Here is a 23,875-nt window from a genome sequence, read left to right as displayed (position 1 = left end):
CACCTCTCCAAAGTTCCAGATGCCATCGAATGTGAGCATTTGCCCATTCAAGTCAGTTACGACAACAAACTGCAGTCAGGTCGAGACCCCAATGAGGACAACAAGCATGCAGATGAGCTTCCCTGAGACGGTTTCTGACAGTTTTTGCAGAAATTCTTTGGTTATGCAGAACGATTGTTGCAGCAGCTGTCCAGGTGGTTGGTCTCAGACGATCTTAGATGTGAAGATGCTGGATGTGGAGGTCCTGGGCTGGTGTGGTTACACGTGGTCAGAGGTTGTGAGGCTGGTTGGATGTACTGCCAAATTCTCTGAAACCACCACACTACACAAAAACATGCTACACAAATGAAAATTCAACTGTGTGATAAAACTTCTGGTGAACATTCCTGCAGTCAGCATGCCAACTGCACACTCCCTCAAAACTTGCGACACCTGTGGCATTGTGCTGTGTGATAAAACTGCACATTTTAGAGTGGCCTTTTATTGTGGCCAGCCTAAGGCACACCTGTGCAATAATAATGCTGTTTAATCAGCATCTTGATATGCCACACCTGTGAGGGGGATGGATTATCTCTGCAAAGGAGAAGTGCTCCCTAACACAGTTTAGACAGATTTTGAACAATATTTGAGAGAAACAGTTTGTGTACATATGAAAAAGTATTAGATCTTTGAGTTCATATAAAAATAAATCAAAAGTGTTGTTTATAATTTATAGTGTATATATATATATATATATATATATATATGGCTGGGCGATAATTTGATAACGATAATTATCACAATAAAATTTTCCTTGATAAACCGATATGAAGAGTTCGATTAATGTTCAATATAATGTTTATGTGCTAAAAGCGGAACGAAACAGCACGACCCATTTGAATCGTGCCACACGGACCGTTTATCCACTTGGATCAAAGTTCAAACTGCTCACTAGAGCAGATGCATTTACAAGGTCATGCAGTGTTGCCAGATTGGGCGGGTTCCCGCAGGTACTGCATCCAATCAGTAATCACAACGTTACTACACACATACAGGCCATGTCCCAAATGGAACACTTCATGTTCACTTGCGATCTCACAGACTTACAATGGCCACCGTGTGCGTGTGTCCATTAAGTCCATAAGACCATAGGGCATTGCTCTCAAACTCAATTCCTGGAGGGCCACAGCTCTGCACAGTTTAGCTCCAATTGGCTCCAAATCAAACCTACTTGGAAGTTTCTAGTAATCCTAAAGACCTTGATTAGCTGGATCAGGTGTGTTTGATTAGGGCTAGAGCAAAACTGTGCAGAGCTGTGCAACTCCGAAATCAGAGCACATTTGAATTAATCAATCAAAACCGAAACTAAATATGTCGGTTTGTTAGATACTGTCTTTTATCTATTAAACGGTCCAGATTGATAAATCCTAGAAAAAGGCTAGACTTGATTAGTTTTGACTGTGCAAAGTTCTGTATTATATTCTACAATATGAACTTAAGAGGCTTCCTCTAGTTCTGTGTAAAATTATAGAGCGACACGAAGGTAAGGACATTTTTGTTGTTGTTATTTATTTTATTCTTTTAATTGTCGGATTATAATTCAGTATACCAATGAATGGCACAGTTTTTACTGTCATGGTGTCTGCATGAACGAGTGTGAAATACCTGCTAATTTCGTTGCTTTTTCCTTTCACTTATATTGGGCACTTTTTGCACTTAAGCTTAAATTGGATTATTCTGACTGCTGACACTGAAAATGTGTTATTTCGAGGATATCGGTTAATTTCTTGATTGCCATTTTGACAGTGTCTGCTTGCATATTTTATTCATGTTCGTTAGCCTAATTCTCTTTAATGTAGGCTATTTGTCCCAATTTGATCCATTTGATCCGTTGATTGTCGTCATTATTTTGTTTTAAGGAGTTAAAAACTCGCCCAAACTCGGTCCCGGAGGGCCGGTGTCCCACAGAGTTTAGTTCCAACCCCAATTAGACACACTGATCCAGCTAATCAAGATCTTACTAGGCATACTGGAAACTTCCCAGCAGGTGTGTTAAGGCAAGATGGAGCTAAACTCTGCAGGACACCGGCACTCCAGGACTGAGTTTGGGCACCTCTGATTTTGACAGTTAAAGTTTTGGACGGGCTTTTGTGAGCTTTTGGGCTGGAAATCGTCCATTCAATCTGGCAACAATGAAAGCAGAGATCCAGTGTGAAGTTTTTGAATTCAGCGATGAAGACAAATGACTCAGTGAGATAAACTAGTTAAAACCATAATTTACCATGGATTTACTGTAGTAACACTCACTGCACCATGGTATTGTGCCAGACATTTGGGATAGTCACACTGAATTTTATTAAAAGAATAATGGTATGTAATTGTAGTATGTATTTGTGATAAAGCTTTAGCATGTGTGCATTTATACTGAATATTTTTAGACTACTGTTTTTTATACAAATAGGTATAAAAAAATATAGTTAGGCTATATTTTTACCATGGTATTGAGGTGCTATTTGTGTAGTTTTAACTGTGTTGATCATGAATTAAATGTATGCCACTATGGGAGACCAATGTTTAATTAAAAAAATAAAAACTTGGTCAGAATAAATTTAACCATATAATACTGAGGTTGCTACAATTTTATACAGATGTTACTAATTTTGATAATGAACAAAAAATTACTTCTGCCTCCTAACTCAAGCTACTATCAAATGTGCATTTCTAAGAGACAAAAGTGCTAATATTATTATTATTATCATCAGGCAACCTAAAACTGTTTCTTGATTTGAAACAAAATCACTCATTAGAACATGCAGAAACTAAGAAATACATTTTTGTATTTAGATATTTATTTTGTTAAGGAAAATTAATGGTCTGGTTTCTACAACTTTCACTTTGGAGCAAAAATCTGACTTTAAACTTGAAAAATAAATATTTGACATTTATCGCGATAATGATCAATATCGACTGATATGAAAAAAATTATTGTGAAAAAAAATTTTGTGATTTTTTTTTTTGGCCATATCGCCTAGCCCTATACAGGTGCATCTCAATAAATTAGAATGTCATGGAAAAGTTCATTTATTTCAGTAATTTAACTCAAATTGTGAAACTCGTGTATTAAATAAATTCAGTGCACACAGACTGAAGTAGTTTAAGTCTTTGGTTCTTTTAATTGTGATGATTTTGGCTCACATTTAACAAAAACCCACCAATTCAGTATCTCAACAAATTAGAATACTTCATAAGACCAATTAAAAAATAAAAAAAAAAAATTTTAGTGAATTGTTGGCCTTCTGGAAAGTATGTTCATTTACTGTACATGTACTCTATACTTGGTAGGGGCTCCTTTTGCTTTAATTACTGCCTCAATTCGGCACGGCATGGAGGTGATCAGTTTGTGGCACTGCTGAGGTGGTATGGAAGCCTGGGTTTCTTTGACAGTGGCCTTCAGCTCATCTGCATTTTTTGGTCTCTTGTTTCTCATTTTCCTCTTGACAATACCCCACAGAGTCTCTATGGGGTTCAGGTCTGGTGAGTTTGCTGGCCAATCAAGCACACCAACACCATGGTCATTTAACCAACTTTTGGTGCTTTTGGCAGTGTAGGCAGGTGCCAAATCCTGCTGAAAAAATGAAATCAGCATCTTCAAATGCTGGTCAGCAGAAGGAAGCATGAAGTGCTCCAAAATTTCTTGGTAAACGGGTGCAGTGACTTGGTTTTCAAAAAACACAATGGACCAACACTAGCAGATGACATTGCACCCCAAAACATCACAGACTGTAGAAACTTAACACTGGATTTCAAGCAACTTGGGCTATGAGCTTCTCCACCCTTCCTCCAGACTCTAGAACCTTGGTTTCCAAATGAAATACAAAACTTGCTCTCATCTGAAAAGAGGACTTTGGACCACTGGGCAACAGTCCAGTTCTTCTTCTCCTTAGCCCAGGTAAGATGCCTCTGATGTTGTCTGTGGTTCAGGAGTGGCTTTAACAAGAGGAATACGACAACTGTAGCCAAATTCCTTGGCATGTCTGTGTGTGGTGGCCATTGATGCCTTGACCCCAGCCTCAGTCCATTCCTTGTGAAGTTCACTCAAATTCTTGAATCGATTTTGCTTGACAATCCTCATAAGGCTGCGGTTCTCTTGGTTAGTTGTGCATCTTTTTCTTTCACACTTTTTCCTTCCACTCAACTTTCTGTTAACATGCTTGGATACAGCACTCTGTGAACGGCCAGCTTCTTTGGTAATGAATGTTTGTGGCTTTCCCTCCTTGTGAAGGGTGTCAACGATTGTCTTCTGGACAACTGTCAGATCAGCAGTCTTCCCCATGATTGTGTAGCCTAGTAAACCAAACTGAGAGACCAATTTGAAGGCTCAGGAAACCTCTGCAGGTGTTTTGAGTTGATTAGCTGATCGGCATGTCACCATATTCTAATTTGTTGAGATTGTTGAATTGGTGGGTTTTTGTTAAATGTGAGCCAAAATCATCACAATTAAAAGAACCAAAGACTTAAACTATTTCAGTCTGTGTGCACTGATTTTTTTTTAATACACGAGTTTCACAATTTGAGTTGAATTACTGAAATAAATGAACTTTTCCACAACATTCTAATTTATTGAGATGCACCTGTGTATGTATGTGTGTGCATATATATGTATGTATATATGTATGTGTATATATATACATATATATATATATATATATATGATAAAAGCCAACATTATCATGCATATTTTGAGTAGCCATTCTTCTGCGTTTGCGTAAGTATGGATTTAAGTAAATGAAACAATATTTAGCATGAAGACCCCTACACTCTCAAGTGAAATTTATTAATAATCAATAACTGCCTTTGTGAATGGACTAAAATTGAACTTAATCAAATTGTTTTGCATTGCATTGCATTTCATTTATTAACATTTTGGATTAATTTAGTCACATAGATGTGATTTGTATTATTTATTTGTTTGTTGTTGTTGTTTATAAAAATGCATTGAATTGAATCCACTTGAACTGAATTTGGGTCCACAATGCAATATTTATAATATGTATATGGTATATATTCAGTTGCTCATGTTCACTTCATGTACATTTCAATAAGGAATGAAATGTATTTAGCTGTTTTGCTCAATTTGGAAATACGTGACTCTGCCTACATTTCTCTAAAAACGTCCTTATTCGTCTCCCTGTGGTTTCCAGGTGAAGTGAACCGTAGAGGCAGTTAAACACCAGTCTTTTTACACATTTATGATTACATGCAGGGGAAGATCATTGCATGGCATGGTATGCTTGCTTCAGAAAATGCATTTTTATCTCAATATTGCTTTTGTTTACACTATTGATTAGGTTTAGTGTAGAGTTGTGGTTAGTGTAGTGTAGGTGGTATGTTAATTTCAAAAACATAAGAGCATCGACTTTTAAGTGGCATTTTATTTCTGAACTGCTGTGATTCTTAGAACAAATGACATAATACACTGCCACAATCACATTTAACTATTTCAGAGAAAATTATACATGCATTTTAATGCCAGGCACTGAGCTTTTTTGCTTTGAAACTGCCATGAAACATTCTACAAGCAACATTGAATCATTTTGCAAGCATTTTTTGTTATCCACAGACATGTTTTGTAATGACACTGTTTAATAAAACTGCATCTGCAATGGAGAAAAAAAAGGGGGGAAAATTATAGCATGTCTTGTGAACGTAATCTGAATATATACCCTTAACAATGTATTTTTAGGTTTTACAGAAATGTGGGCAGAGTCACGTATTTCCAGTGAACCTGGGTTGGTTTTGCATAGTATTTTTACTTGTGATGACAAAATATAAGTGCATAACATGGCTTCAATCCCCATCATAAAGTCTAGGAAGAAGTTACACAAATACATCTGACATTGCAGACCTACTTTGGGAAAAAGTAATGCTTGTGAAGAGTGCAATGTATATTTTGTTAGAACTAGACGGATTGAGTCTACAACTGGATGGTCAAAAGAGTGAAGTGAACAGCAGTTTTAGCAGTCTGGAATAGTTTGGTCACACTGCATGATCAGCCATTTCATCTTAAGTATTAAGCTCGGACCTCAAGAACCCCATAGAAAATGAATACCCTGCACTGCTTTAGCACTCTGAAATGGGATTTCTCTCTCACTAAGCAGTGTTGACATTGTTTCAGTTGCATTTAGCCATTTATGACTTTTTTTTACTAAGAAACCAAACAAGAGAATGGCTACAATTACCATTAGGCTGACCTATATCAAAGACAGTTTTGTTGAGCTGCACACTATGCAGGGTGGAATGCAAAACCCATCTGAGAAGAATAGTGAATATCTGGAGAGTGGGGTAGAAATTGAAGCACAGCTTCAATGAGAATGAATTCTGACACTGTTGCGATATATAAAATAAACAAATGATAATAAAAATTCAGTTCATTAATAAAAGAATGCTATAGAGGCTGTCTTTCTTTTTCCATCAAGACTGGTCATACCTTTTTAAAGTCAGTTACAAGAAGATAGATTGGTTTACACGGATGCCTCCACCACCAGCTGGGGGGCCATGTACAATAGGCACACAGTTTCGGGGGTATGGACGGGCCCCCATCTGCACTGGCATATCAATTGCCTAGAGTTGTTAGCAGTGCACCTTGCCTTGAACCGCCTCAAAGGGTGTTTATGAGGCAAGCACGTGCTGGTCTGAACGGAGAACACAGCGACTGTTGCGTACATCAACCAACAAGGTAGTCTGCGCTCCCGTCACATGTCGCAACTATGCTGATATGCCCCTGTGTTCTCACCTTAAACGGGAAGAGGTGCTGAGAGGCACCTAAACGGTACATGTGTATTTGCTTCGGATTTGGGAAGGATGGGGCTTCCGCAATGTCCCTGTAGTAGGTAGTGCTACGACAACAGTGAATGGTCTTCTTGTTGCGAGCTCTGGCCTACACCAAAAAGGGGCACTGGCGGCTCGCACAGGGCACTGGAAGGGGCAGCATCCATGCCGCTTTGGTGGGGGAACCCAATTCTTCGGTCACCTATGTGACGTTGAGAGTGACAGACTGAAAGGGAATATCTCGGTTACGTATATAACCCTCGTTCCCTGAAGGAGGGAACAGAGACGTCACATCCCGTCACCACGGCTGTTGTACCACCGCAGAGCGTCCGGGTCATAGGCTCGACTCCTCAATGAAAACCTGGTATTCATTGCACCGGCTGCCTTATTATGGTCACGCTGTGACCAGCGGCAGCTGGATGCAATAATTGCATGCCAATGTGCATTGGCTCATTTAGTTACACTCAAAGTAGATTGGTCTCTTTAAGCAAGATCCCAATTCGTTGGTCACCAATGTGACGTCTTCGTTCCCTCCTTCAGGGAACAAGGATTACCATACGTAACCGAGACGTTATAGTGACTGTGTTGCCTCTATGTCTTAAGCTTATTTTTGGAAATAATAATAAATCATTCCAAAATAATGGAATCAGATCAGATTGAATAGAACTGTGACCCAATTTTAGATTTCATGATGCAAAATTAGAGTAAAATTGTTCTAATCCGACGTTCTACTACATGTACAGTATAGGAATGAAGAAAAAAAATGCAATGCTAGACATATAAATTTTGGCTTGCAGTCTTTGGGGCAGAAAAAATAAATAAATTCTCATTTAATTTCTTCATTTCCAATAATCAACACCTTTCTATGTATCCAATAATAATATGACAGGTACACAGTCTTCTGAAGCTGGAGGGACACTCCCACACACTACCTGCTATGCTGTGGCCCCTTATAGTCTGTTGTCATGGAAACATTCAGACAGGTTGGAGGTGGTTGTTGCTTTGCCTCCCCGTTTCTCAAGTAACAGTGCATTACTTAGGCAAGGTTCCTGTAAAGTGTCTTTTAAAGGTGTTTTGGTTCTCTGCATTTCAGTACTAAGCACTAGAACTGAGGTGTGTAGGAACACATTCTATTCCTATCTTTTTGCAGTGCGGAAGAAGTGAATAGTATAGGAATAATGAGATTGTGATGAAGCCTGCTTTCATTGATTAATCACACCATGGTTCCAAACAAATTAGTTTCTGCCCAAGACTTAAATCGATTTGCTCCTGCTGTCTGTAATCATGTTTACATGACTGTGTTGGGCCACCTAAAATATTATACTAAACCATTAACTAATTATTATCAAACTAATTATTTTGACTTCATTCTGAATATCTGTATTTTACAACTATATATTTTATAACTCTGAAGTGGTTGCACAAAATTGATTTATTTATATGTTTAGATGTATTAGATGAACGTTTTCAATTGCAGTCTTCAACCAATCTTTAACCAATTTTTTTCCATGTTTAATATTAACGTTTTTCAATAGGATGAACATCCTTTATTTAATTCCATTCCCAATTATTCAGTACGGGTGTAATATTGAGTATGAGCAATGTTTAGTTCGAAGGAACAATAACAGCATAGATAACACTAAACAGACATATGAATACAACTGCAACTCTTGTTCTTTACCAACAGTCCTCATAAACCCCCTTCCATGATTAAATATTCAGATGAACATGGTGAAGGCCACTCATGCACAGATGTGGACATTGTCATTGTCATGCAGACAGGACATTGAACATAATATATATGAAAGCATCTTTATTAAAACTTATTAAAATTAATTTAATATGAATTTAAATTAAAAAATGAATTGAAATTTAAAATGAATCGAAACTATATTTGATTTGATATAGTAAAATGTATTTAGAGCCAAACAGAATTTTTTTTTTTTTTTTTTTTTTTTTGTGTACCCTCAATGCCTGACACAAGTGCTCTCTTTTTTATACAGCTTGATGCAGATCGAGATGAAGAGGAAGTCTTCTATGACATCAGCATGACAGTCGACAACAAACTGTACCCCACCAAAGAACCTGTGGCAGGTAAAGATGTGGAATTACTACTTCATTACTTTATAAGGTCCATCATAAAATCAACATTGATTTTGCATCTTGTGCAATTCAAGGTCTTATGAAAGCAAAATGAAACTTTTAATTAATATTGTATTTGAGTGGAGCCATCTTTGAAATAACTATTTAAACCAAAATGTCCAGCCCCAGCTTTCTCTTTCAATAGGAAACCTGTCAAAACAGGAAAGAAATTTGTGTTTATCACACCATTTTACACTACGGCCATGGCTTCAGCTGAGGTAGTCAGGATTAATTGTCTGAAGAAAATTGTAATTGATTGAATAGAAAATTATTATATTATATATTATATATATATTATATATTATATTATTATTATAGTCTCTTGCTTTTTACAAAGATTATGGGGGGGTGGGGGTGGGGGGTGGAGTTAAGAAGTCTATCATCAAAATCGATAATGTACTTTAGAAGCTGTTTTTTTCTTCTGATATTCTGAGTATCACAGCTCAAACTCAAATAGTCATCACTGAACTCTTGATCTCATGCCACTGAATGACACCAAAGCATCCAGTGGGAATTTGATCTTTATACAAATAGGTTTTTGCAAAGTCACTGCAAAAAAGTTTCCTATATGAGCTCAAAGTAGACATCCGTGGGTCTCCATGCATTGCGCTGTCATGTCTGCATCGGTTGCCCCTGATGATTCTTTAGAAACAATGGTTGCACTGCTGAGCGAGAGATTAGAGGATGAATAAGGAGGTCGGGGGATGGGAAAGGTCTGTGTAATAGTGCAGGCATTAATGCTGGTGTCAGTCTCTCTGGGATCTGTAACCTTGAGGAAGTGGCAGACTGCCACATTCAGGTGAAGCTTTTCCTGGTGCTGCGTGGTGTGGCTGAGATCACCCAAAGGATATGGAGAGTTTGAATGAATTGTCCCAAATGGAGTTGGGGTGTCAGGGAAAGCCAGTTTGTGAGTGTTTTATTAAACTTTTGTCTTTCACTTGCACTTGCTGATTTATTCATGTGAGTGTCAGGGTCCTGCTTGTCTTACACTGAGAGCAGTTGATATAATACATTATGTATGTGCTGTAGCTTAGATAACGCAGTCCATTCGAATTCATACAGTAATAACATATGAAACACATTTATGCACAACCAAAACAAATATTTGCATGATTTTATCATTAAATGAAACATTTTTGTAAAAACAATTTTTAACAGTATACTTTGAACGACATAGAAAAGAATGAAGTAATTATAACCCTAATTTATTAACAAATTGTAAATACACATTATAAATTATTAGTAAATTGGGCCTAAAGGGCACACTTACAGATAGTCATTTATTATTATTATTATTATTATTATTATTATTATTATTATTATTATTATTATAAATGACTGTTTTTGTTTGTTTGTTGGCTGATTGATTTATATTTTTGCATTAATATTTATGAAAATTTCAAATTGGAGAGCATTTTAAGGAGCTTTATGTGGTTTCTGATTTGAGACTGAACAGTTAGGCACAGATTTAAAAAAAAAATTGAACTGTCAATTTAACATAACACTTTTTTTTTTTTTTTTTGCTAGGACCTATTTGCCAATACATACAGTGGTGAAAATATGTATTTGATCCCCTGCTAATTTTGTAAGTTTCACACTTACAAAGAAATGAAGGGTCTATAATTTTTATGGTAGGTAAAAAATCCAGAAAAAAAAGAAACATTATATAAAGGTAAGAAACTGATTTGCATTTCAGTGAGTGAAATAAATTCAGCAAAACATGACTTAGTACTTGGTGTAGAAACCCTTGTTGGCAAGCACAGATGTTAGACGTTTCTTGTAGTTGGTCATCAGGTTTTCACACATCTCAGGAGGGATTTTGGTCCACTCCTATTTACAGATAGTCTCGAAATCCTTAAGGTTTCTTGGCTGTCCTTTGGCAACTCCAAACTTCAAACACCCCCACACATTTTCTATAGGATTGAGGTCTGGAGACTGGCTAGGCCCCTCCATGACCTTAATGTGCTTCTTCTTGAGCCATTTCTTTTTTGCCTTGGTGGTATGTTTCGGATCATCTTGTGATTTTGATCACCTGAGGGAAGGAGGTTCTAATCCAAGATTTTACAGTACACGGTTCCGTCCATTTGCCCCTCAATGTGGTGAAGTCGTCCTGTACCCTTAGCAGAAAAACAGCCCCAAAGCATAATGTCTTCACCTCTGTGCTTGACTGTAGGGATGGTGTTCTTGGGGTCATAGTCAGCATTTCTCGTTCTCCAAACACGGCAAGTCGAGTTAATGCTAAAGATCTCAATTTTGGTCTCATCTGACCACAGCACTTTCTCCCAAGCCTTCTCTGAATCATTTAGATGTTCACTGGCAAACTTTAAACAGGCCTGCCTGAGCACATTCTTTAGCAGGCAACCCAGCATTTAATTCCACAGGATTTCAGTCCATTGTTACCAATTGTTTTACTGTTTACCTTGGTCACAACTGTCCTCCCAACTGCCTTAAGATCATTAACAAGCTCCTCCTGTGTAGTTTTGAGCTGATCCCTCACCTTCCTCATGATCATCCTTACCCCATGAGGTAAGATCTTGCACGGAGCACCAGACCGAGGCTGATTGATGGTTGTTTTGTATTTCTTCTGTTTCTGAATAATTGCACCAGCAGTTGTCTACTTCTCACCAAGCTTCTTGCTGATGGTCTTATAGCCCATTCCAGCCTTGTGCAGATACAGTATACAGTCTTGTCTCTGACATCCTCTGACAGCTCTTTGGTCTTGCCCATGGTGGTGGGAGAGCTTGGAATGGAAGATACAGATTGTGTGGACAGGTGTCCTATACACCTAATGTGCTGACATTAGGAGTAACTTCTTAAAGTGGCAGGACTAATCTGTGTTCCACATGGGCTCATAACCAGTCTGTGGGAGCCAGAATCCTTGCTGGTTGGTACTGGATCAAATACTTATTTCACTCACTGAAATGCAAATCAATTTCTAACCTTTATATAATGAGTTTTGTTTTTGTTTTGTTTTTTGATTTTTTGGTTGCTTTTTTGTCTCTATACGTTAAAATAATCCTACCATAAAAGTTACAGACCCTTCATTTCTTTGTAAGTGGGCAAACTTACTAAATCAGCAGGGGATCAAATAAATATTTTCCCCACTGTTGGCCAATTTTTCAAAACTCTTCATACAGTGAGCACAAGCAGTCTATGTGGGTGAAACTGTGGATGATTTTCCATTGCTTTGGAACAAATTACATGTTAGTAATATGCGCCTATAGGTGGGAGAACAATGTGCGTACACTGTCCTTATTACACACACAGGGCAGGCAGCAGCACACAAAGGATTACAGTGTAAATGATTATTATTGTGCCCTGTAGATGGTCTGCTCACATGCGTTAACCTTGTGCACGAGCAGAACCTTTCCTCTCTGGAGAAGCATTCAGTCTTTGCTCTTGCAAAAATAGTGAATCCACCATGACACGAGTACAAGTGGCCTTTAAAAGGGATTGGGAGATGAGACTCTGATTGTTTATTGCACGTTACACCCAAAACACACCCATGACTCATTAAGAGAATAGGTACAACCATTTTGGACCATGCGGCTGGCATGCTGACCGTTTTTCCCGTTCTTAAACTAGCCACAGTGGATTTGGACACACCCTAAGTGCACTTGTGCCATGCACTTTAGACCATGCGCTTAAATTGTTAAAATATGGCCCATAGTCTTTCAAATTCATTACTATCTTTAAAAAAGGATGCAACTTAGGGATAATTTTGGACTGTAATGTAAACATGGACCATGTGACACAGCAGTGATCTACTTTTAATTGCATTTTAAAAATGTGGCATTCATGATGTGAGATGCTGAAAAACATCAGACTGCATGTGTAAATCGGACAACAGTAAATAATAATCATAATAATGGCACAGATGGGATGGAAAAACCTTTAATGTATGATCTGCCCAATCAAATTTGAGTAGACTCGCATACTTTCTACTTATAAGTTCACTGCTTACACAACCCATCTGATCAAACACATGCAAAGCTTGTCAAACCTGAGTCAGTGTCTGACAACGCAGCCAGAGATGAGAGCGCCTGAACACCTCTGAACCAGTCATGATCCTACCTGTCCTACCACCTTCTGGGAGATTTACTGTTCAACTACATCTACAGTATGTGTGGCTACCAACAATGAAGGTCTGTCTTAGATGAGCTGTGAGATGGAGAAAGATGTTGAGCAGAAGCAGTTCCTGGACACTGACAGGATGCAGATGAGTGTGTAATGGATGTTTGAATCTACCTCCATTTAATCATGACCAGGAGCTCTTGACCAGGAGATTTAAAAAAAGATTAACATGCAAAACCCTTAATTCAAACAATTAAATAACTTCAAAGACAACATTTGCACTTTAAAGTTATGTTATTGCGTTACACTAGTTTAATTGTATCTGTATTTGTATTTTTGTCCAATACTCTACTATTCAAAAGTTTGTAAGATTTTTTTCATATTTTTGAAAGCAAATCAAGACAGTAATTTTTTGAAAAATTACAAAAATTTATTACAAAAGAACAGTTTTCTAATTTAATATATTTTAAAATGTAATTCATTCCTATGATGAGAAAGCTGAATTTCCAACAGCCAACATGATTATTCATTCTAAGGCTACATCCAACATCCCATCAAAAAATCCCACCACAAACTCCTACAACAAGCCACCATTCTAACACAACACTTATTTCACAATAAAACATCCCATAACAAACATCCAATCACACACTCCAACGTAAATCACCAACTGTAAGTCACCATAGACAAACATCCATCAAAGGCAAGAGACTTTAATCATAACACAGGTACAGGATCATAGCAAACGAAACGGGGGGACAGTCCCCCGCAGAGACCCCTGCAACATCCAACAGGAGCATCACTCAAACGAACGAGGACAGGGGAACTGCAAAATAAGGACAACAGGAACAGAAAAAGGGGCAAACGACAAACAAAGGCAGTCCAGAATCTGACAAGATGGATCGTACAAAGTAAAATTTATCTTTAGTTACATTATTAAAGTGGATACGAACAACACTGTCCACCATTCTATATTTGGTCTAAAATGCATCATCTTTTGTCACAGTACAACAATCTGTAAGTCACCATTCTATATTTGGTCTAAAATGCATCATCTTTTGTCACAGTACAACAATTGCAAATAAATATTCTGTCATATTAACAGCATTAAAATATGAAGATGTCACGTTACACTGCTGCGGGAAGAACATTTGAGACACGGACATTTACATAACATTCACAGCCTTTAATGAAGAAAACATGGGATAATCCACAATAGGAGCTAAACGAACACACTTAGAAATAAGTTGACCCCTGACAAACAATAAACGCAAAGGCAGAGACTTAAATACAAAGGATAATTGGGGAAACACAGGTGCATAGGATCATAATCAAACGAAACGAGGACAGGAACATGACCAAATAAGGACAAACAGGAACAGAAAAAGGGGCAAAACACAACAAAGGCAGTCCAGAATCCTGACAGATGATCGTACAAAGTAAAATTTATCTTTAGTTACATTATTAAAGTGAATAGCAAGAACAACACTGTTGGTACAGCCATAGATACGATATATAGTAAAATTTGTGTCACATATCACCATAGTTTTTGAATCCCTCCATTTTCACAGCACACACTTTTTTTTTAAATTTATCCACTTGGGAAAGCTTCAGTAGGCTCAGTTTTCACTGGACAAAAACAGCGTCTCAATGTGGGTGAAATCCTAAAAGCAGAGAAAAATGCCTTTTCAAATTTATGTGGATTAATGTGGAAGTAACCTAATATGCTGATTTGGTGCTCAAGTAACTTTATTTTTTATTATTATCCATGTGCTTTAATTTTTTGTGGAAGCCATAACAACCAACACCCCCCTGTCACTTTTAAATGATTTAATGCAATATAGTTAATAATTACTTTAAAAAAATAATAATAAAATAAATAAGATTCTTAGTTACCCAAAATTATTGAACAGTAGCATATGTCTAATATTTTTAACTCATCTAAGTCCCTAAAAAAGATCATCTTCATGGATACTGTCCATTTTGGTGAAGCCAACAATTTGCCATACCTTTACCACATTACACTGACAGTGCATAATTACAGTGGCTGTGTTGTTAATTACAGGCCATCGTGCTTGTGGGATTCGGTAGGAAACCAGGGCAACTTCTAATTTTATTGCATCAAAGGCTGATGAGGCTCGGTCAAGCTTTAGCCATTGGCTTTGTGGACCGGGTCTGTGGTGTTTGCCGATCAAATGGAGCAGAGGTTAATTACACCTCCATCCCCCGCCATGTTAACCCCGCTGCTAATGATTCTAGTGTCATTATCCATTTCATGCTGACTGATCTGACTATGCTCACGAGGCTTATTATTAGTTGAAAATATTTGTGCCACATAATGAAGTGTGAACAGTAAGATTGAACAGCATTTATTTGAAATAAAAACATTTTGCAATATTACAAATATCTTTACTTACATTTTTAATAAAATAAAATGGACCTTAAAATAAAGTGTGACCAAAATAAGTTAAAATTATATAGAAATATAACAAAAATAATAATAAATGCAATAGCATAGCAATAGCAATAAAATCACATAAAATAAACTGAAAATATTAATAAAAAAGCTAATTCAAAATATTAATAAATACAATGATAGCACATAAGTAATACTAAAATATTTGAGAACATGTCCTTTTTTTAAAATGCAATACTCCTAATATTTTTAATATTAATCATAATCGATTTGTTTTTTTCCCGTGTCATCAATATATAATTTTCCTTTCTGTTAATCTTTGTAATAGACCTATAACCAACAGCAACAGCAACAGCAACAACAAACAGTTCAGTAGTGTCGTAATTATGCAGGAAATGACATCAGCAGAATTTCTTGCAAAATAAGTTATCAAAGCATCATTAGTTATCTATAGTTTATTCTCTCATGTAAACTAACTCCCAGTTCCTCACTGAGATGTTTTTCTTATCATCAAGTTTGAATATTGCCATAATGGTTGCTGAGAAGGGCCAGAGCATATTTCTGTAAGTCTGTTGCCCTTTTATAGAAATACTTCAGGCATGTTCATTTATTAGCAGTGGCAGAGTTCAAAAGGTACTACATCATAGGAATGACCCTGCCGCCCACTCGCACGATCCCTCAAACGCTCCTCCAATAATGCCACGTCTGCACCAACAAATAGATTTCTGTGACTCACAATCCTACTGGGGCAAGAAATGTTTCATTACTTCCTGTGGTCTCAGGTGCAAAGTCTCTGCTTTAATACATAATCCCACCACATCTCCTTCATATTACGAGGAACAGTTCGTCAGACAGCTGCTCTTCCCAAAAGACTCATTCAGATGACTTTACGGAGGGAAAAACAGTATGAAAAAGGATAGGCTGAAAAGCCTGTTCTTTCTGTAAGAGAAGATGCTGTCACTTTTGGTTTAGGACTGGAGGTGTCAGGGAATGCTACAGCATAGCGTCTATTATAGAGGCGACTGGTGTCAAAAGGCATCAGCCTCTTCCAGCCTGTGGTATTGCAGCGCTGAGCTGAATCAGAACTCACAACAGATGCTTTCATGGGAAATTTTTTTACCACATGACTGAGGTCAGACTTCTGTGACAAAGGCTTCATGTCAAAAATCACTGATCTGTCAGAATTTCTATGAAATATTTCTTGCAGTTGAGACCTGTTTTTCTCTGGACTGCTGCTATTTATTCAGCGAAATATCATAAATATTATTATCCAGATCTGTTATGCTATTTAAAAATGGACAAATGTCTATATATTTTAATAAAAAAGAAAAAAACTCATTACTATTCATTATTACACTTGGGCATAATCCGTTTTGGAACTAAAAAATGAAGCCAACGGGAATAATTCTATTTCCATTTTTAATCTTCCTAAAAACTTGTTCTGTGCTCTTGAATAAATAATCAAGATTTTGTGATGTAGATTTTCAATAGAAGCATCTTTTCAAGTTGTATTTAAGATATTTCAAATTTGCTAAATATATTACTGGCTATATTTCCAAGTAACAAGTCTCTAATAACAACATATGAGAACAACATAGAATGTTGCACTGAAACTAAAATAGCAATTTTATTTACATAAAAAAAACATTATTGTGTGTCCAAACACTGTGATGTAAAGCTACATGTATTTCAATGTGATTTTCTAAGCTAGGCTTTTCTTTACTAAGTACAGCCACAAAAAGGGCTGCCAATTAATGAAATAAAAACATCACGTCAAGAGAATCATTGCAAGTATGACCCTCTCGACTTTGAAAACATCTAAACAACTGTGTAGACAGCAGTCAGTTCAATAGCAGTTTCAATATCTATTCCTTTGCTCTGGAAACATGTACTCGTGCTACAGATGAATGACTAATGAACACATGGAAAACCTTTGTGACACAGAAACCTTTGTGATTGTTGCCTATGCTACTGAAAGGACTCCAGGGTTCCTTGTGCAATTACTGGTACAGAACAATAAAGAAGTCAGTGTACAGCAGCACTTCATTTCAATGATGGACAGGAGTTTGGAGGACCAGGAGTGTCTATATTTTCACACAAGGCTTTTCTGTAATTGCTGTATTTTTCCTCTTTGAATCACAGACCTCAAAATATATGCTGCTTTTTTCAGCGTCTTTTCTTACAGCTTGATTGTATCTTTTGCTTTTCTCTATAGGACCCAGTGAACTCGACCTCAGTCTGCTAGCAGACAGCAGCAGCCTGGCAGATGTTCCCACCACATTTGATGAACAGGTATGAAAATGTTTCCATGTTCTTTTCTAAATCCACACACTGGCCTTTGGTTGAGCATTTCTTTCTTTGCTTTACTTTGTTGGCTGCACTTAAAAATGGTGTACATAAGTTTTTGAAGACTGTTGTTTGTTGGCTGCACATTGGTGTACACATTTTTTTTTTTTTTTTTGAAGAACTCCAAGACTGTTGGAGTGCATTTTACAAAAAAATACAAGACAAACAAGAAAAAAATTGTCTTTCTACTTTTAAAATGTAACATTTAATTTAATGTGTTATTTGCTATTTCTTTGCAATTAATTGTGAACTTACTAGCCATTTCTGAGTTTAAATTGATTCTACAACGCTTTTTTATTTTAGTGTAGGATTTACAATTTTCACTCAGAAATTGCTAGGAAATGTCACAAATAATTACAAAGAGTAACACATTGAATTAAACGTGAAGTAGAAAGACTGAAATCCTTTTTACAGTGTACTACGAATTCGTAATACAGGAAAACACAATGGTTTGATTGTATCTTGCATATCTGATGCAGGTGTTCCAGCTGTTTATAATTAAAATTGAACCCAAAAGTTGGGTTAGTCCATATTTGACCCAAAGTTGGGTTAAAACAACCCAGCATTTTTTTAGAGTGTAGCATTTAGAGTATCATTAGCATGTCAATAAATGTCCCATCTGTCTCATCCCTTTATTTCATTATGAAGTTATTGGAATCTCAGATTAGGCTCAGATGAAACTGCTGAAAAACTGTTATAGGCAGACTGAGTGAGTGCGAGATGCTGTATTTAATGGAAATGCTTGCTGAGTGACAGTCCTGCATTAGCGGATGGTCATTATGAATGATTCTTTCTCCTGCATTAGCTTCTGTCTGGATGAAGCTTAAGCCAAAGTCCTTGACATTCATTATTAGTATGCTATTTGAACTATTTCTGGAATAGTCTGTTAAAGAAAAGCCACAGAAGAATGCCCTGTATATTTGTTGGGTATTTCAATAGCACAAACTCATTATTGCATTAATAACTGGTACATAGTCGCTGACCTTCAATATGGAAACGCAATCAATGTTTCTGAGTCACTGAGTGTGTATGATACAGATATAATGAGACAGCTCTATAACTCTATATCTTTTCTCAAGGTCAGGAAGAATGTGCTATATATTATTTACATAATCCCCACTCAGACACTGTCTCTGAAAAGCTTGTAAAGAGAGGTTATTTTAGTATTCCATTATCTCATATAGAGCTCAATACATACATGTTCTTTGATCTTATGTGATGTAATGCATGCACTACCTAATAGACTCTGGACTCAAATTCAAAAGAGTAAAAAAAAACATATAGTATTATTTATATAATATAACACTCATAGACTCTAGACAGCCTTAAATACATACAGTAACACTGGAAATGTAAAAGGGGGCAAAATCAGTGTATCGCACCTACAACGCATATATACATGTCAAGTTTAACAGCAAACTTATAAAATATATACCTATATAAACCTATATAAAATATACCCCATGGGTGGTTTTGGAAATATAGATTTTGGCTTCATTTTTTACCTTGTAGAAAATAAACTCTTAAATGGATAATTCACCCCAAAATGAAAATTCTTTCATCATTTACTACATTATTTAGCCTCATGATGTTCCAAACCTGCATGACTTTGTTTCTTTTATGGAACATGAAAAGAATATTTAAAGAAAAATGCCTCAGTGTTTTTTACCGCCAATACAATTAAAGTCAAAAATATTTGTTACCAGTTCTTTTAAAAATGTCTTTTGTGTGTGTGTTCTAAATATAAATAATGTGTTCTATATAAAAAAGCCAAGAAATTTCTTTTTTCACTTATCTCAAGCATGTATTGTATAATCACCACATATTTAATTTCAAGCCTGTCCTTTGATATGTGAAAAGCTCTTCTCATGGTCCTTCATACATTTTAAACACACAAACTAAATATTTTGGGTGAACTAAATTTTACAGTTTGGATCTGTTATCATTGCTATTTTGTACATGCTGATCATTAGTTTGTTACATTCTCAATAGATACAGAAGATCATAACTCTACATTCAGCTTTATAGATTCATGCACAGTAAGGAACCATCAGTGCTCCTGCCATGGATTGTTTGGATTGCTTTTGCTCTATTTTTGGGAGCGTCTTGTTCTCTTCACTTGCTTTTTCCTTTCACCTCATCCTCATCTCCAACCACACACACACACACACACACACACACACACACACACACACACACACACACACACACACACACAAAACACAGAGACATGTGTTATCTTCTATTCAGAGGGTCCTCACTATCTTCCAACAGATACAGCAGGGTTACATGAAAGCAGCCAACCAATTAGACCCTCCCTGTTGCAACATGCCTGTCAAACTAAATCCCTGAATCTGTTGCTTCACTGTGCATTTCCATGGAGATGCTGTCATGCTTTTTCTATTATATTTGGTTAAAATCATGTCTGTCTGAGACAAAAACAGTTGTTAAGGCTCCTTTGTGGAGGATGGTGTGAGGAGTGTTTATGGATGTGGATCAACCCACATTCCCACCGTGACCCTTTCATCTGTGTCCATCAGTGGTGCTGCTGACAGCGAACTCTCCGTGACGTCAGCATCACACAGGGAAAAACACTTCTGTAGATGAGAACAGATCTCAAAGCAGTCCTCAGCTCAGTGTGCGATGTGTTCAGCAGGATCTTGGCTCATGCCATGCTGGCTTGGTTCTGTACTGTGTTTGCCAACTACTCTGAATAAGACGTCCATCTACACTGCAGAAAAGCTTAAGTACAAGGCAAAATATTTATGACCTCATTTTTTTATATACCTTCATATTTTTAGCAACCCATGACATTTTACTGACATACAGACAAATTAAAGGAAAATAAAATGTCTTGCCAATTGAGTTCTTGGGTCACCATGTGCCAATTATTTCTATATAGTCTCTGGAACTCTGCTGGGATGGTTTTGATAATTGAGGTGGACTGCAGTATTGTGTTACTCCATACAAAACTGCATTACTTGGTTACTTATTGTGGAAAGTGATGCATCATGTTACTTTTGCATTATTTTTTGTCACCTGGGCTGGTCTTGTTAATTTGTTTTTAATAAAATAATAATAATAATAAATAAATAAAAAAAGTTATTTTTGGTGACTGTAAAGGTCCTTTCACACCAAAAGTGAAATTAATAAGCCTCAGGCTGAAGGAAGTGCCTCTACCTAACTCCGAATTTCTCGGGGACAGGAGAAGTGTCAGTGAATAAATGGAAAAATAAAGCAAATAAAATAAAAAAAAATAATCCAAATAAAAAACAAAAGTTACTTGTAACTCTACAAACCAACACAAAAAAAGTCATCTGAATATGTAACTTGAGCTCCTTGTAATGCGTTACCCCAACACTGTAGCACTCAAATTAATCTTTACATGTAATTTCACAATCCTGTTGCGTTTCAAATAAGGTTAAAGTTCAGAATGTACTGACAGATATGTCATGTATTTAAATATATTTGTAATTACACATACTTTAAATCTGACATCACTGCAATGTGCACATTTAAGTGTATTAAAAACATGAAAGTGTACTCTAAGTACACTTAAGTGACCATTTATTTCATTAAAAAGTAGTTTTTTAAATTACTTTTAACCTTTAAAGTACATTATAAGATGCATATTAAATACAAGCACTTCTTTTTCACAAAGGCACTTTCATCAGGATAGAAATGTTTCATCATAAGATAAGAGTAATCAGTCAGAACAACTTAGTATTAATCTGAAGTGATTCTGCCCTCAAAGAAGGGAAACTATGTCAGCAAAAGCCCCAAGAGCCACCGGAATTTCCTTTAATCTTCTCCCATCTGTTATATCATTGGTTACACGTATTTACATAATAATGGTAGAGGTTTGTGTTATGGATGTTTGCACTGTAATGTGCAGGCTAATTTTATTGTCATTCTGTAATGCTTTTTTGGATATGTAGCATGTTGGAACCATGTCTTTGGCCATGTAGCATGTAAGTTCCATGTTTTTGGACTTGTATTATGTTTTAACCATGTTTTTGAAGTGCATTTGAGTATGAAAAAGCTATAGTATATGGTATTATATTACAAAGTATGTTAATACAGTATTAATTTTTTAGCATACTATATGTTAGGCATGTGGTATCTGTTACCATCACATCACCATAGTCCCCTAACTGTAGTTTTTATATGAGTTTATTTTTGCTCATTTAAAACTATTGTATATTTTTGAAAGCAGTTACAGAAGGCAGTGTAGATGATATGCAGCACAAGAGGACAAGCTTCTCATCCAGCAGCTTGTGCTGTGTTATGAGACAGGGGTGTCTGCTGAAATCATGCATACAGCACTTCCTGCAGCGCCCACGGCTCCTCCACACATAAAAACAAGGCAAACATCCACAGCGCATCAGGCGACCTTCACTGCTGTTCAGTCTGCACAGCTAATGAATGAGAGGCAGACTGATATGTATGAGAAAACATCCTCCATGGTCAGAGAGAGAGAAAAGTAATAGAGTAAGTGCAAAAACATGTGATGGAAGAAATGTTACTCCAAGGTCTTCACTGCAAAATAATTATGAATACAAATATTGACTCTTTGATCCTCTTTTCTAATTCACTTTGGTTAAGTGGTTAAAGGGTCTGCTAAATGTAAATTTAATATCTATTTTTATCTTTTTTACCATAGTAGTGCCATATATTTTTATATATCATAGTAATCCCATTTTTACCATAGTATACAGTATTATATTCTGTAGAATATGGAAATAAGCTGGCAATACTCACGTGAAGAAGCATTTAAAGTAGAAATAGCCTTCCAGGCAATCAGCTTCATCATGTGCCAGTGTAGCGGTTGAAAAGGTAAATGGTAAACAGCAGTCAAAATATGGCTTTATATGCCGCAACAAGGTAAAATAAGTAAATAAATCATGCTTGCATTGGTGATATATCAGGATTTTGTTTATTATGGTTCCTGTAAAGGTGTGATTTGCATGTAGGCCGTATTTAAATATAAAAAAGTAACAATCATTAAAAAAAACTATAGTGATCAAGCACTAATGGTGATATTGGGATTGTCATTTACTCAGTGTCAATGGCTAGGCTTTGTGGCCTGAGAGGTCCAAGTTAGAGCTTGTTTGCAGGATTGTGGGTCTGTGTATCGTTTCTCTCTCTCTTTCTGCCAGTGAGTCATTGGACCGGCTGGCCTGCCCACATCACAAACACGCTCATCAGTGGCACCCTGCACTCCTCCCACACACACACACACTCTTTCATCTCATCTTCTCTAATGCTAAAAAAGTGGCAAGTTACTGCCTAAGGTTTTTCTGTTGAACAGTCCAGAATTCTTTTAATCACAGTAATCACGACACAAACTGTCAAGTTCCCAGTTTTCTGCAGTGTTTATGTTTAAACCTCACAGCTTTTGTTTTAATTAGCGCAGTGAAACTCATAAAATGACTGTCAAGAAGTGTCATATTTTCAACTTAATGTCTAAAAAAAAAAAATACATTTGTAATATTTTTTAATTTTGAATCAAAAGCACGAAGCCCGCACAAAGTTTGCATGGTGACATTGCTCTCACAATAATCAAATGTTTTTAATGGTCCTTCAATTCTCAGCAACTTACTCAAAATTAACTCTTTACTAAAATTCAGGAAAACATTATAATATTGTATTTAAATTATGTACATTCATTATGCACAGTCATAAGTATGCAGCATTGTAGTATTTGTTTGCTCTGTGCTGAATTTAATAAAATAATGCATTGTATTGCAGTAATGAGACATTGGTTGGGGAGGTGCTTCATTTTAAAAATGACACAATTTGAAAACAATAATTTAAAATTCTAAAAACAGGGTGATAGAAGGTGGAAGGAAGATTTCAACATGTGGCAAAAGAATGTAGTTCCACACACAAAAGGTTTTTTTTAAGACACTCAGTGCGATATGGCTTTTTATCAGCATTGCTTTGTGTAACAAAATTTCTTTAATCATCCATCACAATGAGTAAAATTAAAGAATGTAGTTCTGATGTGCAATAAAAGATTGTTGAGCTTCACAAAATAGAAAATAGCAAAGTATTAAAATTCCCATTTTCACCATAAGGGCAATAATT

General features: G+C 36.4%; 1 protein-coding gene across 2 annotated transcripts in view; it reads left to right on the top strand.

The window, feature by feature from the left end:
* The window catches only part of LOC109083817 (adenylate kinase isoenzyme 5), a 101,458-nt gene that overhangs the window by 55,214 nt on the left and 22,369 nt on the right, over positions 1 to 23,875 (top strand). For both annotated transcript variants that reach the window (XM_042770887.1, XM_042770879.1), the window contains exons 7-8: positions 8,811 to 8,901; positions 17,655 to 17,731. In XM_042770887.1, the coding sequence (XP_042626821.1) occupies positions 8,811 to 8,901; positions 17,655 to 17,731 (168 nt within the window). The remainder of the gene's footprint in view (positions 1 to 8,810; positions 8,902 to 17,654; positions 17,732 to 23,875) is intronic.

The sequence above is a fragment of the Cyprinus carpio genome, chromosome A2, assembly GCF_018340385.1.
Source record: "Cyprinus carpio isolate SPL01 chromosome A2, ASM1834038v1, whole genome shotgun sequence".
Taxonomy (NCBI): domain Eukaryota; kingdom Metazoa; phylum Chordata; class Actinopteri; order Cypriniformes; family Cyprinidae; genus Cyprinus; species Cyprinus carpio.
The sequence above is the reverse complement of the archived record's forward strand: the minus strand, read 5'-3'. Positions and strand labels throughout refer to the sequence as shown.